Genomic DNA, 15453 nt, shown 5'->3' with positions numbered 1-15453 from the left:
GTGCCTGAGATGAGTGGCAGGATGTACACTGTGGGACAGACAAAAAAAATGAGGACTTAAGAGCAGAAGCCAAAGTAGCACGATTGTAGAGAAGGTCAAAGAAAACAGATTACAGTGGTTTGGGCATGTGCACAAAAAGCAGAAGGCAATCTAGTGAAGATGATTTGGGACAGACAGGAAGAAGGCAAGAGGAAATGAGGGCATCCAGAAAACAGGTGGATGGATTGTGTAACAGAAGACGTGTGACAATCAAGCATGATTGTTGAAGAAGGTTGAAGAGGGATATTGAATCAAGAGGGGTGGCAACAGTTGACACAATATCCCGACCCCCATATAGAAAATTGGGAAAAGGGGGTTGATGATGATGACAATGATGATGATGATGATTCCCACATCAGTTAGTTCTTTCTTTTCCTTGTATACCTTAAGAAACAATTAATATTTATTTCCTTTGAGGCCTGGCCAACACCACAGCCCCATCTTTAACATTCGGCCCTATTAGCTAATGGCAATAACTCCACTTCTGACAATGTTGCAGACCATGAATAACCATATTTGCTGTACTTCTTCCTGGGAGTCAAAAATGAGGACAAACCAGTTAGAGTTAAAGTATGAGTATACAGAGGATAATTTCATATGTTAGCCTCTTAAATGCACATCACAGAATCAAGAATGCAAGAACATAGGGCTGGTAACCATGCATAGTTTTATCAACTCCTATTAGCACACCTCCTGTTCTCACTGTCTCTCTCTATACACACACACACACACACACACACACACACACACACACACACACACACACACACACACACACACACACACACACACACACACACATGCACAAACATGCATAGAAATGCCCACAGTGTATCTGATTGCTGACACTAAAGTGCAGCAAAAGGGGGAAGGGGGATGCTGCATTCCTGAGTGTCTCATTCTTTGAATGAGACATTAAACGTTGGTCCCATCTGCTTGAGTTGATGGGAGCTTAGGTGGATGCAAAATATCCCATGACACCTATCAAAAAAGAGTAGGAGAAGTCAGCTGATGCCCTAGTAGTATAAATATAACCTCAGGTCTCCCTTGAAAAGATGCCACTAGCCTAGTGGGAATAGCCCAGTTAACAAAGGATAGATAGAATAAAAAATATATAATGTATATATGAACAAAGACTTCCTCTCTGACCATGGCTTTGTCTTGCCAGACATAGTTATCTGTTAGCCTGTATGGTGAAAAATGCATGTACTTCTTCATTTGAGTTTGTATTTTTGGTTAGCCACTTGAGTCATAGGTTTCCATCTGTCTCCATTAAGCTTTATAATGTCTTGTCAGAAATAAATGATGCAAATAATCCAGCATAAGATGCACATCCATTTTCCTAACACTTCTGGTTTATTTTTTTATTAGGATGATGAGAATCTTGGACTCTTGGCAAAAAGCCTCTTATCCATGCAGGTCACAGTTCCTGTATGCACTAGCTACGCCAGTGGATTATTTTGATGTTGAGTTTAGGCCTGTAGAGGGCTTTAAGTACCAACAACTTAATATCAGCAGTTTGCTTCAAAAATGCATTTATTTATTTTACATTTGTTTATCGGGAAAGTCCGACTGGGATGAATACAAACACTGGATTTTTTTGTTTTCAGTAAGAGCAGATTCTGCATTAAACTACCCTGCTTGTGAAAATGTAAGATTACCATTTATAGCACCTGAATATAAGTGGAAGAAGACAATTTGCCATCCAAATGTGGTCATATTCCTCCAGTGTGGAAGGAAGATAACATATTGTTCAGACAGTACAACTCCTTGGAGCACAAGTTGTCATATTACAGTCACAGAGTAGAGTAACATACAGGGAAAGATGGTGTTCAGCATGGCAGGGTTTACACATTATGGAAGTCCTCTGCAATATAACCCTTCTTCCAAGGGTCTCACACAATAAAATAAGGAAAATTAAGTAGATGCAGTCTTTTCTTGCAGTGTTGTGAAGGTAATAAATAATCTGATTGCAGCTTATTCAGAAGTACTGGTTTCAAAAGAGCACATGATAGCTATTAAAGCAGTTTTGTTTTTATTTTCAGTAGTTGTTTCTTCCTCATCAGCCCCTGCCATCCTCATTACCAATCACCTGCAAACATGGTGGACAGGGATCTTTAGGAAGGGAGCTGCCCTCTACACTGAAATACTTGGTGTGTTTGTTAGATAATGGATCTAATTGCTTCTGACCTGAACCTGCAGGCTTGTTTCCATGGGTCTTTGCCTACTGTGTACCTGAAATCTGATAAAACTGACCTTCCATAATCTAGCTACAGATTATCAGAATTATAGCTAGGATGGGGTGAAATGCACAAAGTATTAGGTGGCGTGATCAGCAGAAGCTGATTGGGGTTCAGTGCAATGCAGGCAAATGTAACAAGCAGTTTATTTATTTATTTACTGTTGCTCTTCATCTCTGAGGAGGTTTTTTTTTTGGTCCTCATTGTAAAGTTGTTGGGGGGGCACCAGATTGAGGAAAGGCCCCAGGCACCAGAATAGCTAGCCACACCTGTGCAGAAGATGCCTCATTTTGAACTTCAGAGTTGAGAACATGGTGTGATCCCAGTGTGTGAACATACACTAGAAACTTTCCTCTAGGTTACCAAGCACTGCCTTATTCCAGCATTTCCAAAATGTTGACACAGTGGAAATAGATGATATGTCCTTACCAGCAGCCTACATGTGGAATTTTTCTCGGGAAGTGGTAACCAGAAAAGGGCTATGCTGTTAGTGGCAGTTTAATATTGTCATGGATTTTGGTAAGGTTTCTTCTGAGTATGCAATAGCTGTTCAGTTTTCAGTTGTTAGACCCAGAAGTTTTGTGTTGATTGTATAGAAGTACCCAGTGCTAGAGCCATATTGTAGAATAGTGTGTGTGTTGCACCTTTAAGAAGCATTTCTAAGGATAGCACATATATGTAAATAGCAAGCACGTGCTAGCTTCAGTGCCACTGTGAGAGTGCAGCCAGAGTGTGAGCATGTATGTGTGTGATAGCTAGTTTGTTTATAAGTTTATCAAAGTTAAAATTATTAAGCCTCAATCCTGATGTGTTTGTACATAATAAAGCTGTTTGAACAGAACCCACAGAAGTTTGTCTGTTTTATACTGACCAGACAAGCAACATGGTGTCAGAACCGGGATTCCAAAGGCTACTTTTCAGCGCTACAAGGTGCAGAGTTAACAGTGAAGGTAAACTAAGTGAACCGAGTGCAAAAAAGGGCCAGCAATGAACTCAAGGTAATGAAAACTTGCACAAATTATTTATTTTATCAAAAAGATAAAATGGAGCATTACAAGGGCACAGAAAGCATTATTAAGAAAACGAGAGACACAAAAAGTTTATTAATTAAACTAAATGTTTAAAATTAAGGTATTTAATAAAACAGTTATCAGAAAAGCACATAAGGGTTTGGAATTACCTCAGAACTGCAAAACAAGCATGTTTAAAGTAAAGCGAGCATGTTTAGAGTACAGTGAGCACAAGAAAAGTAAAATGGGCATGAAAAGAGATTAAACAAGCATAACAAATATAATAAAAGTGCAAAAAAGGGCACATTAAGCATAAATAAAGCAAGGTGACTGCATTTTCTGGCAGATTACCATGTTTTGGTATAAACTACTATTTCACATTGATTGAAGCTATTAAGGGCAAAACCAGAGTTATTCGAAGTATCACAGTGTGTAAAACTGCTTACAGTGTTTTTTTATTACTGTGCATTTATTCCAAAGAGTTTGTGTGCAAAGTGCAACTATTTCATAAAGTACAGTCAAAATACAACCATTTTGAAAGGTTTCATGTGCTGGATGTGTCTATTGACAGAGTGCCACCATTACAGAGTGTTTCTTGCACTGTACAGAGTTATTTAGCAAAGTACAGCCATTTTTGTAAACGTTTCAGAGGGCTGTGTACTGTTTATTCACAAAGTTCAGCTATTTCAAAATGTTTCTTACTCTGAGCTTCTTATGCCCAGTTTATTCGCACAGTGCAGTTATTTTGAAATGTTTCTTACACTGATAAGAAGTGAATTCTTACAGTACAGTGATTTCAAGAGTATTCTTGTGCCCAGGAGACTTATTTAATAAAGTTCAGTCATTCAGAGGCTTGTTGTGCTATTGGGCAAACTTACAAGTACTGGCATAAATTTCTGGCATATGTATATGTGTGTGTGTGTGTGTGTGTGTGTGTGTGTGTGTGTGTGTGTGTGTGTGTGTGTGTTCCTGCATACTTGCAAATGCCTTCATTGGTATGTCTCAATATGGCAGAGACATTTCACACACAAGGTCCACTTGTATTTGATCTGAATATTGCAGAGAATTGGAGAATATTTGAGCAGGACTATGATATTGTTATACAAGCAGCTTATTCTGACAAAGATGCATGCATCAGGACATTCATTTTGCTAAACCTAGTTGGGTCAGAGGCCATTGAAAGAGAGCATTCATTTGTGTGTGCACCAGCAGTATATGAAGGAGAAGGGGAAATCTGTCATATTGTTGTACAAGCTGAATCAAGGGAAGACCCTGAATGTTTGAAATGCAAATTCAGGGAAATGTGCAATCCCAGACAAATGGAACATTGGAGAGGCATTTGTTTTACACAAGAGATCAAAAGGCAGGAGGAACTTTTGCAGCTTATATTACTGACCTGAGAAACAAAGCTAAAATGTGTAGGTTTGGTGATTTAAAAGATGAGTTAATAAAGGCAGGCTTGTGTGTGGTATTAATAGTGCTGCAGTGAGAAAGATTTTGCTTTGTGACAGTGATTTAACAGTGAGCAAAGCTACTGAGATTTGTCAAATCTATGAAGTTACAGAAAAGCACACAAGTATGCTTGCAAGTGATAAAAGCATGGTTTCAGCAGGCTCCAGAGCAAATGTGGACAGTATGCAACATGTGGCTAGCAGAAACAGGCCTAAGCACATGGCAGCTGTAACCCCTGTGTGTGTGTGTAGTTTTCCAGCAAGTTCTAAGACTAGTTCAGTGAAAAGGACATGTGCAGTGCAGTACAGGGGTGAGTCATCAAAACCCAAATCAAGTTTTATTGTTAAATGTCACAATTGTGGTGCCAGTCATGTCTAAAAGAGAAAAGTGCTTAGCATTTGGTCAGCGATGCCACAAGTGTAATAAATGGAACCATTTTCAAAAGTTTTGCAAATCAAGTAAACCTCACACAGTTATAAAAAACAGTCACTTAAAAAAGCAAGTTAATCATATGGAGAGCTACAACCCTACTTTCTGCATAGATGGTGTATCAGTAATTGGTGAAAAGGTTGATGCAGTAAATTTATTGACAAAGAATGAAGTGCTTTGTACTGTCTAGATCAATGGTAAATCCACTGAGCTTAAAGTAGACATTAGTTCAAAGTGTAATGTTATGTCAGCAGACACATTTGCTAAGGTGAGAGCTGGTGAGCAACTTAATGTGGCCAGGTGTGTGAAACTTGTTGCTTATGGAACTGAAGAGATTCAAACCGAAGGCTCAGTGGTGTTTTCATGTTATGTGGCTAGGAACTGTTACAGCTTACTATTCTATGTAGTCCTAAAACCTTCTCAGAGACAGTTTGAGAATGAATCTGCTTTCTTTTACCAAAAAAGTCCATCATATAAGCAAGTGTCCCAGTTCTAGCTTCAGTGAAGCTATTTTCTCTGAGTATGCTGATGTTTTCAGTGACAAGTTAGGCAAACTTCCAGTTGTGTATTCTATGAAGTTTGACCCAGAGGTCAGTCCAGTGGTCAGACCAGCAAGAAAAGTTCTGATAGCTAGCTATGCAGGATAAAGTCAAAGCTCAGTCACATAAAATGGTGCAGCAAGGTATAATTTGTCCAGTTATAGAACCTACTGAATAGGTATTGTCCATGGCAGCAGCCCACAAAAAAGACAGACAAAATCAGAATATGCATTGACCCAAGAGATTTGAACAAAGCATTAAAGAGACTGCATCATCATTTGCGTACAGTCAATGAAGTTGCAGCCCTAATACTGGATGCCACTGTTTTTTTCTGTCTTGGATGCAAAAAGTTCATTTTGGCAAGTGATGCTTGATCACAAATCTTCACTACTGACTATCTTTAGTACCCCATTTGGAAGATATAGATTCCTCTGGATGCCATTTGGAATAAATTCTGCAAGTGAAGTCTTTCAACGTGCAATGGAGCAATTTTTTTCAGGTTATCCTTGTGCCATAATAGGAGATGATTTATTAGTTGGAGACAATGGTGAAGCAGAGAATGATAGAAACCTTAGGAAAGTTCTAGACAGAGCATGTGAAGTGAACTTGAAGCTTAATCCCCTAAAGTGAAAATTCAGACTCCCAGAAGTGACATGTGTAGCTAATTTATTTACTAGAATTGGCTTGTGACCAGACCTGTCCAAGCAAGCAGACATTCTTGAGATGCCAGCACCAGATATTGTTCAAGCACTGTTTTCTTGGTATGGTCAAATATTTAGGCAAGTTTATACCAGACTTCAGTGAGCTGACATCACCTTTGAGAGAGCTAACATGGAAAAATGTTCCATGGTCTTGATTGGAACAGCACCAGAGAGCTTTTGAAGACCTTAAGCAGAAAATTGCCACCCCCACCTACATTAAGCTACTATGATGTCAATAAACCAATAACTCTTTCCTGTGATGCTTCAAAATTTGGTATTGGTGCTGTTATTCTTCACGAGGGCAGACCAGTAGCCTATGCATCTAGAACTGTTACCCAAACTGAAATTCAACATGCTCAAATTGAAAAAGAACTTTTGGCAATAGTATTTGCTTGTTCAAAATTTCATGATTATATTTATATTAGAGCTATTCAGATTGAAACTGATCACCAACCTCTAGTCTCTATTTTAAAGAAGCCTATGCATTCAGCTCCAGCAAGATTACAAAGAATGATGCTCAAATTGCAAAAGTACAAATTCAAAATGGTCTATACAAAAGGCAAATTTCTTTAGCTTGCTGATCCCTTATCCAGATCGCCCAGAAATACAATGGAACAGCTTAATGCAGAGAATTTTGACTTTGATGTCATGGAAGTGCATAATTTTTCTACCACGAGACTTAATGAGCTGAGAGATCATACAAAGACTGATCCAATTTTGCACAAGCTCAACCACTTCATTATTGTTGGATGGCCGTCGAAGCAATCTAGTGTACCGTCTAAAGTGCAAACTTAGTTTCCTTACCAAGATGAGGTGTTGATGGAAGATGGCATTATTTTCAAAGGTCCTAAAATTGTTGTTCCTGCTTCCTTACAACATGAATATATCCAGATTTTGCATCATGGTCACAGGTTCCAAATCTACCAAAAGGGCGAGAGGACTAGTATTTTGGCCTTCTCTCACAAAATATATTGATAAAGTACTTTCTTCTTGTTCAGTATGCAATAATACTAAACCACATTTGCAAAGAGAAACACTTCACCTAAGTCAAGTTCCTGAACTACCTTGGTCAACAGTAGCCACAATGATATATATGAGTGGAACAATCAGCATTACTTAGTGTTAGTAGACATTTATTCGAGCTGGTTTGAGATCAATTTACTACCTAATTTAACATCCACTGCTGTTATCACCAAGTTGAAACCTCATTTCTTAGTCCATGGGAGTCCACAGAAGCTTATCTCAGACAATGGTACCCAATTTACCAGTCAGTTGTTTCAGAAATTTGCAAAAGAATGGGACTTTGTACATGTTACTAGTAGTCCAGAATACCCACAGTCACATGGACTAGCTGAACCTGCAGAACAGAGTGCAAAGCAATTACTAGAGTAGTCAAAGCATGATGATACTGATGTTAACATTATTAAGCCTCAATCCTGATGCTGCTTGAACTGAACTCACAGAAGTTCATCTGTGTGAGTGACGCATATCGTCAAATGGGCCCTAGACAGGGTGATGGATTGAGCCTCCCCAACACACAAATACACACACAGCTGCTCACCCACACATAGCAGCCTTAAAATTGCATTGAAGATCACAATTCCTTGAAAATGCACTGAGGTAGTTGGTACAGATGATTCAGGCTCTTGTCTCCCAAGATACAGGGTTTGATCCTGAGTAAATTAAGTAAACTACCATCCCTAACTAGGGCATTTTACACACACACACACACACACACACACACACACACACACACACACACACACACACACGCACATACACGCACACACACACACACACACACACACACACACACACACACACACACACTTAAATGACGCATTCATTTTGATCTGAAAACAGAAGGAGCAGGCAATGGGAACATTGTGTTTGAATTTGTGAGCAGATGCAGAAAAGAGGAAGTAAGCAACAGTAGGTGTGTGTATTGATGCACACAAGGATGTAAAATCTGTGTTGCACACAGAGGGTGTTCTTGAAGAATACTGCCCTTAAAGAAGAAAAGCATTTTTTTTAATTAAAAAGTAAATTTTGTGGTAGCACCCCCCCCCCATCCAGGGGCCCCTCCCAGCCAATGGACCCTAGGCAACTGCCTAGGTTACCTCTGCCCAGTGCCATACTAGTTGCAACAGAATGATGAAAGTTGCCTCTTAAAATATAAACAGTAGCTGAATAAAAGTCTGTGTTTATAGATGTGCCCATGTTTGATTCTCCACAGTACTGTGCTCTACTGGGACATGACAGTCTTGTTCTATCATAGTCACAAAGATTCCCCTCTAAGATTGCTTTCAGTACATTGGGAGTGAATGTCATTCTAAGTAACTGGGGAACAGACTGGGTTAGGACCACACTAAATGAAAAAGCAAGGAGTAGGCATTTGTACAAAAGGATTGTAGTAATATAAATGTATCAGTTGGCTGTGGCAATAGAAAGCATCAGTGACATCCTATAATAAATGTCTCAAGACTAAGAATAATGGTATAGCAAGAGGTGCAGAAAGATTTAAAGTGGATGGTTATTATAACATTGTCATCTGTAAGGATTTATTATTCTACTGCATTTAATTTCCTGATTTTTACAGAAAGTCAGCAGCAGGAATTTGTAGTTTGCTTAAAGTTTTTTGCAATCATTAACACTGTTACGTTTATTGTGAATCTGCATTATGCTTTTATTATATCATGGAAACCAGGATTTCTTCTTCAGGCATGTCCTTCTGAACTTCATTTTTTCCCAGAAAATGAATGACCATCCATGCAGCATACATACAAATTACCAACGAAGGCACCTTAAACAAATGATGCTGAGAAATAGTAGAAATGAGAAAACCTAGCCCCTAAGACACTGAAAGGAGCTCCCTTTTATTTTGTCTATTGAACCTTACAAAGCAAATTGAAGAGGTTACTGTACAAGTCAGGGAAGGAAAATTAAGTTACAATAAAATCTAGGCAAACAAATAAATATTGTCTTATATTTCACTGTTTAAGTTATACAAAGAGGTGAAAAAACTAGATCATGTGCTTGTAATGTCCACATTTCCAAATAATGCAAGTATTTACAGACAAAAGAAAATGAAAGCTAGATATAAACAGAATTAAAGAGAGAGACTGAAATAAATAAATAAAGGTAGATCCCTCCACAGACACCAAACAATATCATTATAAGAAGCAAGCACCTTGATCTTTTTTGATTAATTCCATGAAATGTTTTTAACAGCTCCTTCAAAGAAGGCACCGATTCCTGTTCCTCCTCCTCCTCCTCCTCCACCAGAAGAGCCTAAGGAATCAAAGCTAAAGCCAGAAGATGAAGAGCATTACTGTGAGATGCTTTGCTGCAAATTCAAGACTAGACCTTGGCTGCGACGTTTAAAGGAGATCAAGTTTCCCTCCAGCATTGACCCCTTCAGTAGTAAGTAACTTTATTTGACAATACATAGTGAGCTGTGATGTGGTATAAGCCAGAACAATGATTTTCCATTTTCCTGGAAAATACATGGAAATTCCAGAAGCTGTACAGTCTGAGGGCTAGAAAAACATGAGATTTTTTATGGAATTTGTCATTTTAGGTTAGAACACTCATTCACATTAACTTATATTTCTTTTTATATTTAATACTTGTATTAATGTCAATTTTCTTTAGTAATGGAATTATGTCAGTATACCTAAACCAAGATTCAAGATAGCAAGTGCTTAAACATCAACTTACCCCCATGGTACAGATAACCCTGCTAGTGTAGTTTCCATTTTGCTATCACAGAATAGTCAGAAAAATGGCTCATGTATTACAGACACCTGTCATAAGAACAAAGACCACCACCCAATCAGTTGTATTCCCAATGGCCAGCCTTTCAACATTCAGGATCCTAACCAAATCCAGATTACGAACTTTGCATTGAAGGTCTGTTCTCAGTGCCAGTGGTCTGGCGATCACATTTTATGTTCTAGGTCATATAATACCTATTGCAGAATTCTGCATGGAGTGAGGTCATGGTAACTTGAAATCAGGTACAAAATTAGTGAGGGATTGTTTATTAATTATACATCAAACGTATGTGTGTTTGAAACTAGTAAATCTATTTAAAATAAGCAGATTCACTTTACAAGTACACTGAACTAATTTAGAAAGCATATTAGTCATTATTACATATACTAAAGGACTGTGCTACCTCTCTCTCTCTCTCTCTCTCTCTCTCTCTCTCTCTCTAGCCTCATGTTTCACTGTAACCCAATCTACATATTAAAAACTATCTAGTGCCTCTCTGCTCACATCTTGTTGAATTTGGAAGTTAATTTGTAATAGGTTCATTAATAATTAATTCATTAGCATCAAACACTTTCTGCAGGCTATTTTGACATTCCAGGTATTCAGTAATTTACAGTTAATTTAGTGAGTCTTCTGTTGGCATGTACAGATTTTATAGCATGTGCTGTGTCCCCTGCACAAGGAACATCTTGCAAAGTGGTGAAACAATATTACCATCCCCACTTTTAGGCGTGACCCTGTTCACATCATGTTATCATTACTTACATGGAACCTCTTTATTTCTGTTTCATATTTAACCCTTAAAAAATGGGTCTATATTAGATCATCGAAACTGCAGAATTTCGAATGATCTAATATCGAACCCAATATCGCGAACACTGAAAACACCAAAGCTGCACAAAACCAAATTCTTTCCTAGGGAAAGAATTTGGTTGGCCGTTGTGGCTTCGCTGTTTTCAGCGATGTGGTGGAAAGTTACGGGTTGGGTTAAGGTAAGTGTGTGATTGTGCGGACGTTCAGGTTAGGGCGCGGGTTGGTTGAGTTAGGGTTAGGGCGCGGGTCAGGTAAGTGTGCGATTGTGACAGAATTTGGGGTTAGGAGCAGGTTAAGTGAGTTAGGGTTAGGGTGCAGGTGAGGTGAGTGTGCGATAGTGAGAATTTGGGGTTAGGGGCAGGTTAAGTGAGTTAGGGCGTGGGTGAGGTGAGTGTGCGATAGTGACGGACCTTAGGGTTAGGGTCTGGGTTAAGATAAGTGGATAGATAGTAGTGTATGTGCAGTGTAGTGTAGGGTTAGATGTAACTTTTAAATGTATGTGTGTGGACTGATGGTTATTAGTGTGCTTGTGGTGTGTGTGTGTGTTACTCGGAACAGCAAATTTTTTCCCTGGGAAAAAAATTCGCTGTTTTGAGGTTTCGATATTGTTAGGGTTCAGGTTTTGCAGTTTGACGTTACGGCATTCGATAATATGCCATTTCGATGATCTAATACAGACCCTTAAAAAATCATGTTAGTGCGAACATTTTGCAAAATATTTAACATTCCGTATCTCAAATCTTTGGTGACAAGCTTTTGCATGTTTTCCAATAGACCCTAGAAACTGGCAGCAGTGGTATAATGTTTGTCTAAACCAACAAGTTGGAAATGATTTCTTGCATAACTGTTCCATTCCTAGCAAACTTGGCCTCCTTTCACAGCTTTGGCTGAATCACTGCCACTCTGGGCTACCATTGTGCAATGAACAGTAACATACTAACCAGTCCAGCATAACAGAAATCTCAGCAACTGTTTGGTGTTTTAGATATAACAAGCAAAGTAACTCTACTGATTTTATAATGCCTGAAGGATGACATTGCCAATTCAAGCAATAGAATCATTGCTGCATGTTGCTCATGAGGATGGGTGAGTGAATGTTTGTTCATGCTTTGTCACTTAGAAACACCCATCTGCATGAGTCACATGGTGTTAGACATTCCTATCATTCTGTTTCTTTTTTTTGGTCAAATATTTTTATTAAAGTAAGAAAATGATAATTTTAACAATGATATGAACATCATGGATACAATTTTCAAGCATAAAAGAACAATGAAAAACACACACAACAACTATATACACTATTTACAGAGGCCCAATATTGAGAAAATAATAAAACAATAGCAAAAAGTTTGCATAATAAATATCAGATAATTCATAAAGAGTTGGAGTCTTTACGAAAAGTTTCACTGTGAAAAGAAACCTTTATCCAAGGATTATTAACAACGTTTCTCAGATTTATTCTCATTTCTTTTGTTTTGATTTCTCTGCAAATCACTTGTTCAAGGAGGGTTAGAAAGTCTTCCATAGTTGGAGAGGTGGTGGACTTCCATTAGTATTAGCCATACAAGGTATGAGTTGGCATTGCTCATTACAAAGCCTTCATTTACATTAAATAATATTATTGATTTAGTTAGAGAAAAATTATCTGTAAATAATGCTTTGAAAAAACTTTAATATAATCCCAAAACTGTTTCAAACAGGCATATTCATTAAAAATCTGGATCCAATCTGCTTTTTAGGGGGAACAACATCTCCAATAAATAATGTTGTCAGTTTTATTAAATTTTGCAACTCTCTCAGGAATTAAAAAGGCTCTGTGCAGGGCAGGAACTCCCACATAAACATTCTCCAATACTGTCCATAGGATGTTAATTTTATTGAAGATAATAATTTGGATTTCCCGAGTGAAATATATCATTCTGTTTCTGTAAGCAAATTAGAATTCAAAAGCACAAATAGATGCTGAAAACACCCTGTCTGACATGAACCTGGAATTAAAGGAGTTTATTACAACACTGATGAAATATGATTGTTTAATGGTTATGTTAATATTCCAGTGACAGAAAGAAACTAAAACTAGTATCAGACATGAGGGAATAGATGAAGGTGTATAATAGAAAGTTGCATAGGATATGTGACTTTGGAATGTAGACATATGAATGTATTCACATTTATCTATAGCAATGGTTTTGAAAATACATATTTTTAAATATTTTTGGTATATTTCACAGGTTCATAGTTACTTAGTAGTCTGCTGATCTGTGAGAATCTTTAGAAGCCTAGCTATACAATTTCATGATATTTATAAACCTTATATTTTAAGTATAAGTAACCCAGAGAGGAGCAGAACATTTACATGTTGTCCCTATTCATCAGTAACAAAGGTGTTAAATCAGGGGTGAATTTGTAGTAACCCATCCATTGATCCAGCTTACATTTGAATAGTTTAACAGAAGTACTTTGTTTAATGTGGAGAGCAAAGCGATTCCAAAGAAGTGGCATTCTCAGTGACATATAATCTATCCCTCCAGCATGTCTTATTTATGTTGCAAAAGAGACTTAGATCCCTTGAGTGAGTGTTTATTCCCACATTGGACTTAGAAATGAGCAGTAAGTCTGACAAGATAGGGCCTGTTGAAGCTCTGTACATGAAACAGATATTTCCCAAAGTAGCATGCATGACACTGAGAAGCGGGACAATTTTTTGAGATGATCTACATCGTTTTTATAATTAAGGCCCTTTACTGAATAAAGCATTGTGGGCATTCAAGTTATGTCAAATGTTTGGACAGGTACATAGCAAAGGGGGCATTATATGAGTCCAGAATACATTGGAATAATCACATTCCTGGACCTGGACACGATGCCTCAGTAATAAGCTGTGCAATGAAAAAGCACTATCAAAGGATATTTTGTTGTCTACAGAGGGTTCCAGGTCCCTGACTACTGGATCAATTTTCAGAGATGTGCTGTCAATGTGAGAGTTACAAGGGACTTCTTGTTTGCTGAATAATAATAGTGAGAGGTTGGCATAATGGTTAAGATATTTGCTTTACTGACACAAGATACAGGGTTTGATTCTCACATGGGATAATTGGCTAGTCTTAAAATGGCCCATAAGGGCAATTAGTCTAGTACTAATCTATGAACCTATTATACATTTTTTGGCATTCAGTTTTAGTCCATGGTTTTGACGTCAGCTATTGGTTTAGCAAAGGCCCTCATGGAAGATCTTGGTATCCTCAGGGGAGTTTATAATTGCAACAACATTACAGTCATCATAAAATAAATTTTTTTGCACATGTTTCAGTGTCACAACCAACAACAAGCAGAGGGAATGATGAAAGAATTTCAGCCTCCAGTGTTTTACTAGAACACAATGGAATATATAATCATTTGTATATAATTATACTTTATGAAATGTAGTATAATATCACATTGCCATGCTTATTTAGGTCATTTTATCACAACAAAAGTATTTTAAGGTACCAACAGAAGGCTAGCATCATTGTGGATATTTTTTCCACTGCTACATGACCTTTGTGTAGTACTGCAGATATAATTTTGTACCATTATGAAAAATATAATTTTCATATTTGTATCAATAGCACAGTAAGTGAGCAATACAGGTTTCATTTTTAAGCTAATATATGGATCAACAAATGTTTTAAAGATTTGGGATGTATTTACTAAGCTATTACTCTTGATCTCAAATATGCAGAAATGATGAGCCCAGTAGACCTCAGAGATATACCTTACTGCACCCCAGCCAACCCGTATGCAAATAGCAGCATGGGTGCAGAAGGGGCTACAAGGGTGAGAGCTGCTGACATCTGCTAGCCCAGTTTTAGTGGCAGCCTAGGCTCTAGAGCCTCTGTACTGTGTAAGCTGTGAGCTGCATAGTCAGGAGGTTGTGCATGCCCAGAAGTCTGCATGCATGCACCTCCTAAAAGCAGTGGTTGTAAACCTTACAGGGTTGAATTGTGATGGTGGAAGTAAAGGCATACTCTCTGCCAGCAATATAACCCTGCTCCAGTGTCCTTAACCTCCTGATTCACCCTGAATGCGGATCAAGTTTAGCCCAATGGAGGCTAAGCGGGCTCAATTAAAACCAATGTACAAAGAGAGGAGCTGGTAGCAGTTCATGATCAGTTGTGAGAAGGAAATAAAAATTCCAAATGTATATAAAATCTCCATTTATTTCCAGGCATAAAATCAAGATTATGAAATAGAATGTCTGCACTGATATCATTGGGAAGATCTGTGTGTCATAAGCAGTTTGTATGTTATTACTTCCTGTGTGTTCTTTTAGTTCAAAAGGTACAAAAGGCTTCTCCAAAAACACCCACAAAGAAGGCAAAGCTGAAGACTGAATCAAATAAATAACTAAATAAATAAACTGCAAACCTTAATAAAACTTAAAAAAGGTTAAACTAAGCTAAATATCAGTTTA

General features: G+C 37.9%; 1 protein-coding gene across 2 annotated transcripts in view; it reads left to right on the top strand.

The window, feature by feature from the left end:
* The window catches only part of CNGB1 (cyclic nucleotide gated channel subunit beta 1), a 734247-nt gene that overhangs the window by 229926 nt on the left and 488868 nt on the right, over positions 1 to 15453 (top strand). For both annotated transcript variants that reach the window (XM_044081527.1, XM_044081526.1), the window contains exon 8: positions 9642 to 9833. In XM_044081527.1, the coding sequence (XP_043937462.1) occupies positions 9642 to 9833 (192 nt within the window). The remainder of the gene's footprint in view (positions 1 to 9641; positions 9834 to 15453) is intronic.

The sequence above is a fragment of the Protopterus annectens genome, chromosome 8.part0 (genome assembly GCF_019279795.1).
Source record: "Protopterus annectens isolate FY-2018-M chromosome 8.part0, PAN1.0, whole genome shotgun sequence".
In the NCBI taxonomy this organism is placed as follows: domain Eukaryota; kingdom Metazoa; phylum Chordata; order Ceratodontiformes; family Protopteridae; genus Protopterus; species Protopterus annectens.
This window is presented reverse-complemented; position numbering and strand designations above follow the sequence as displayed.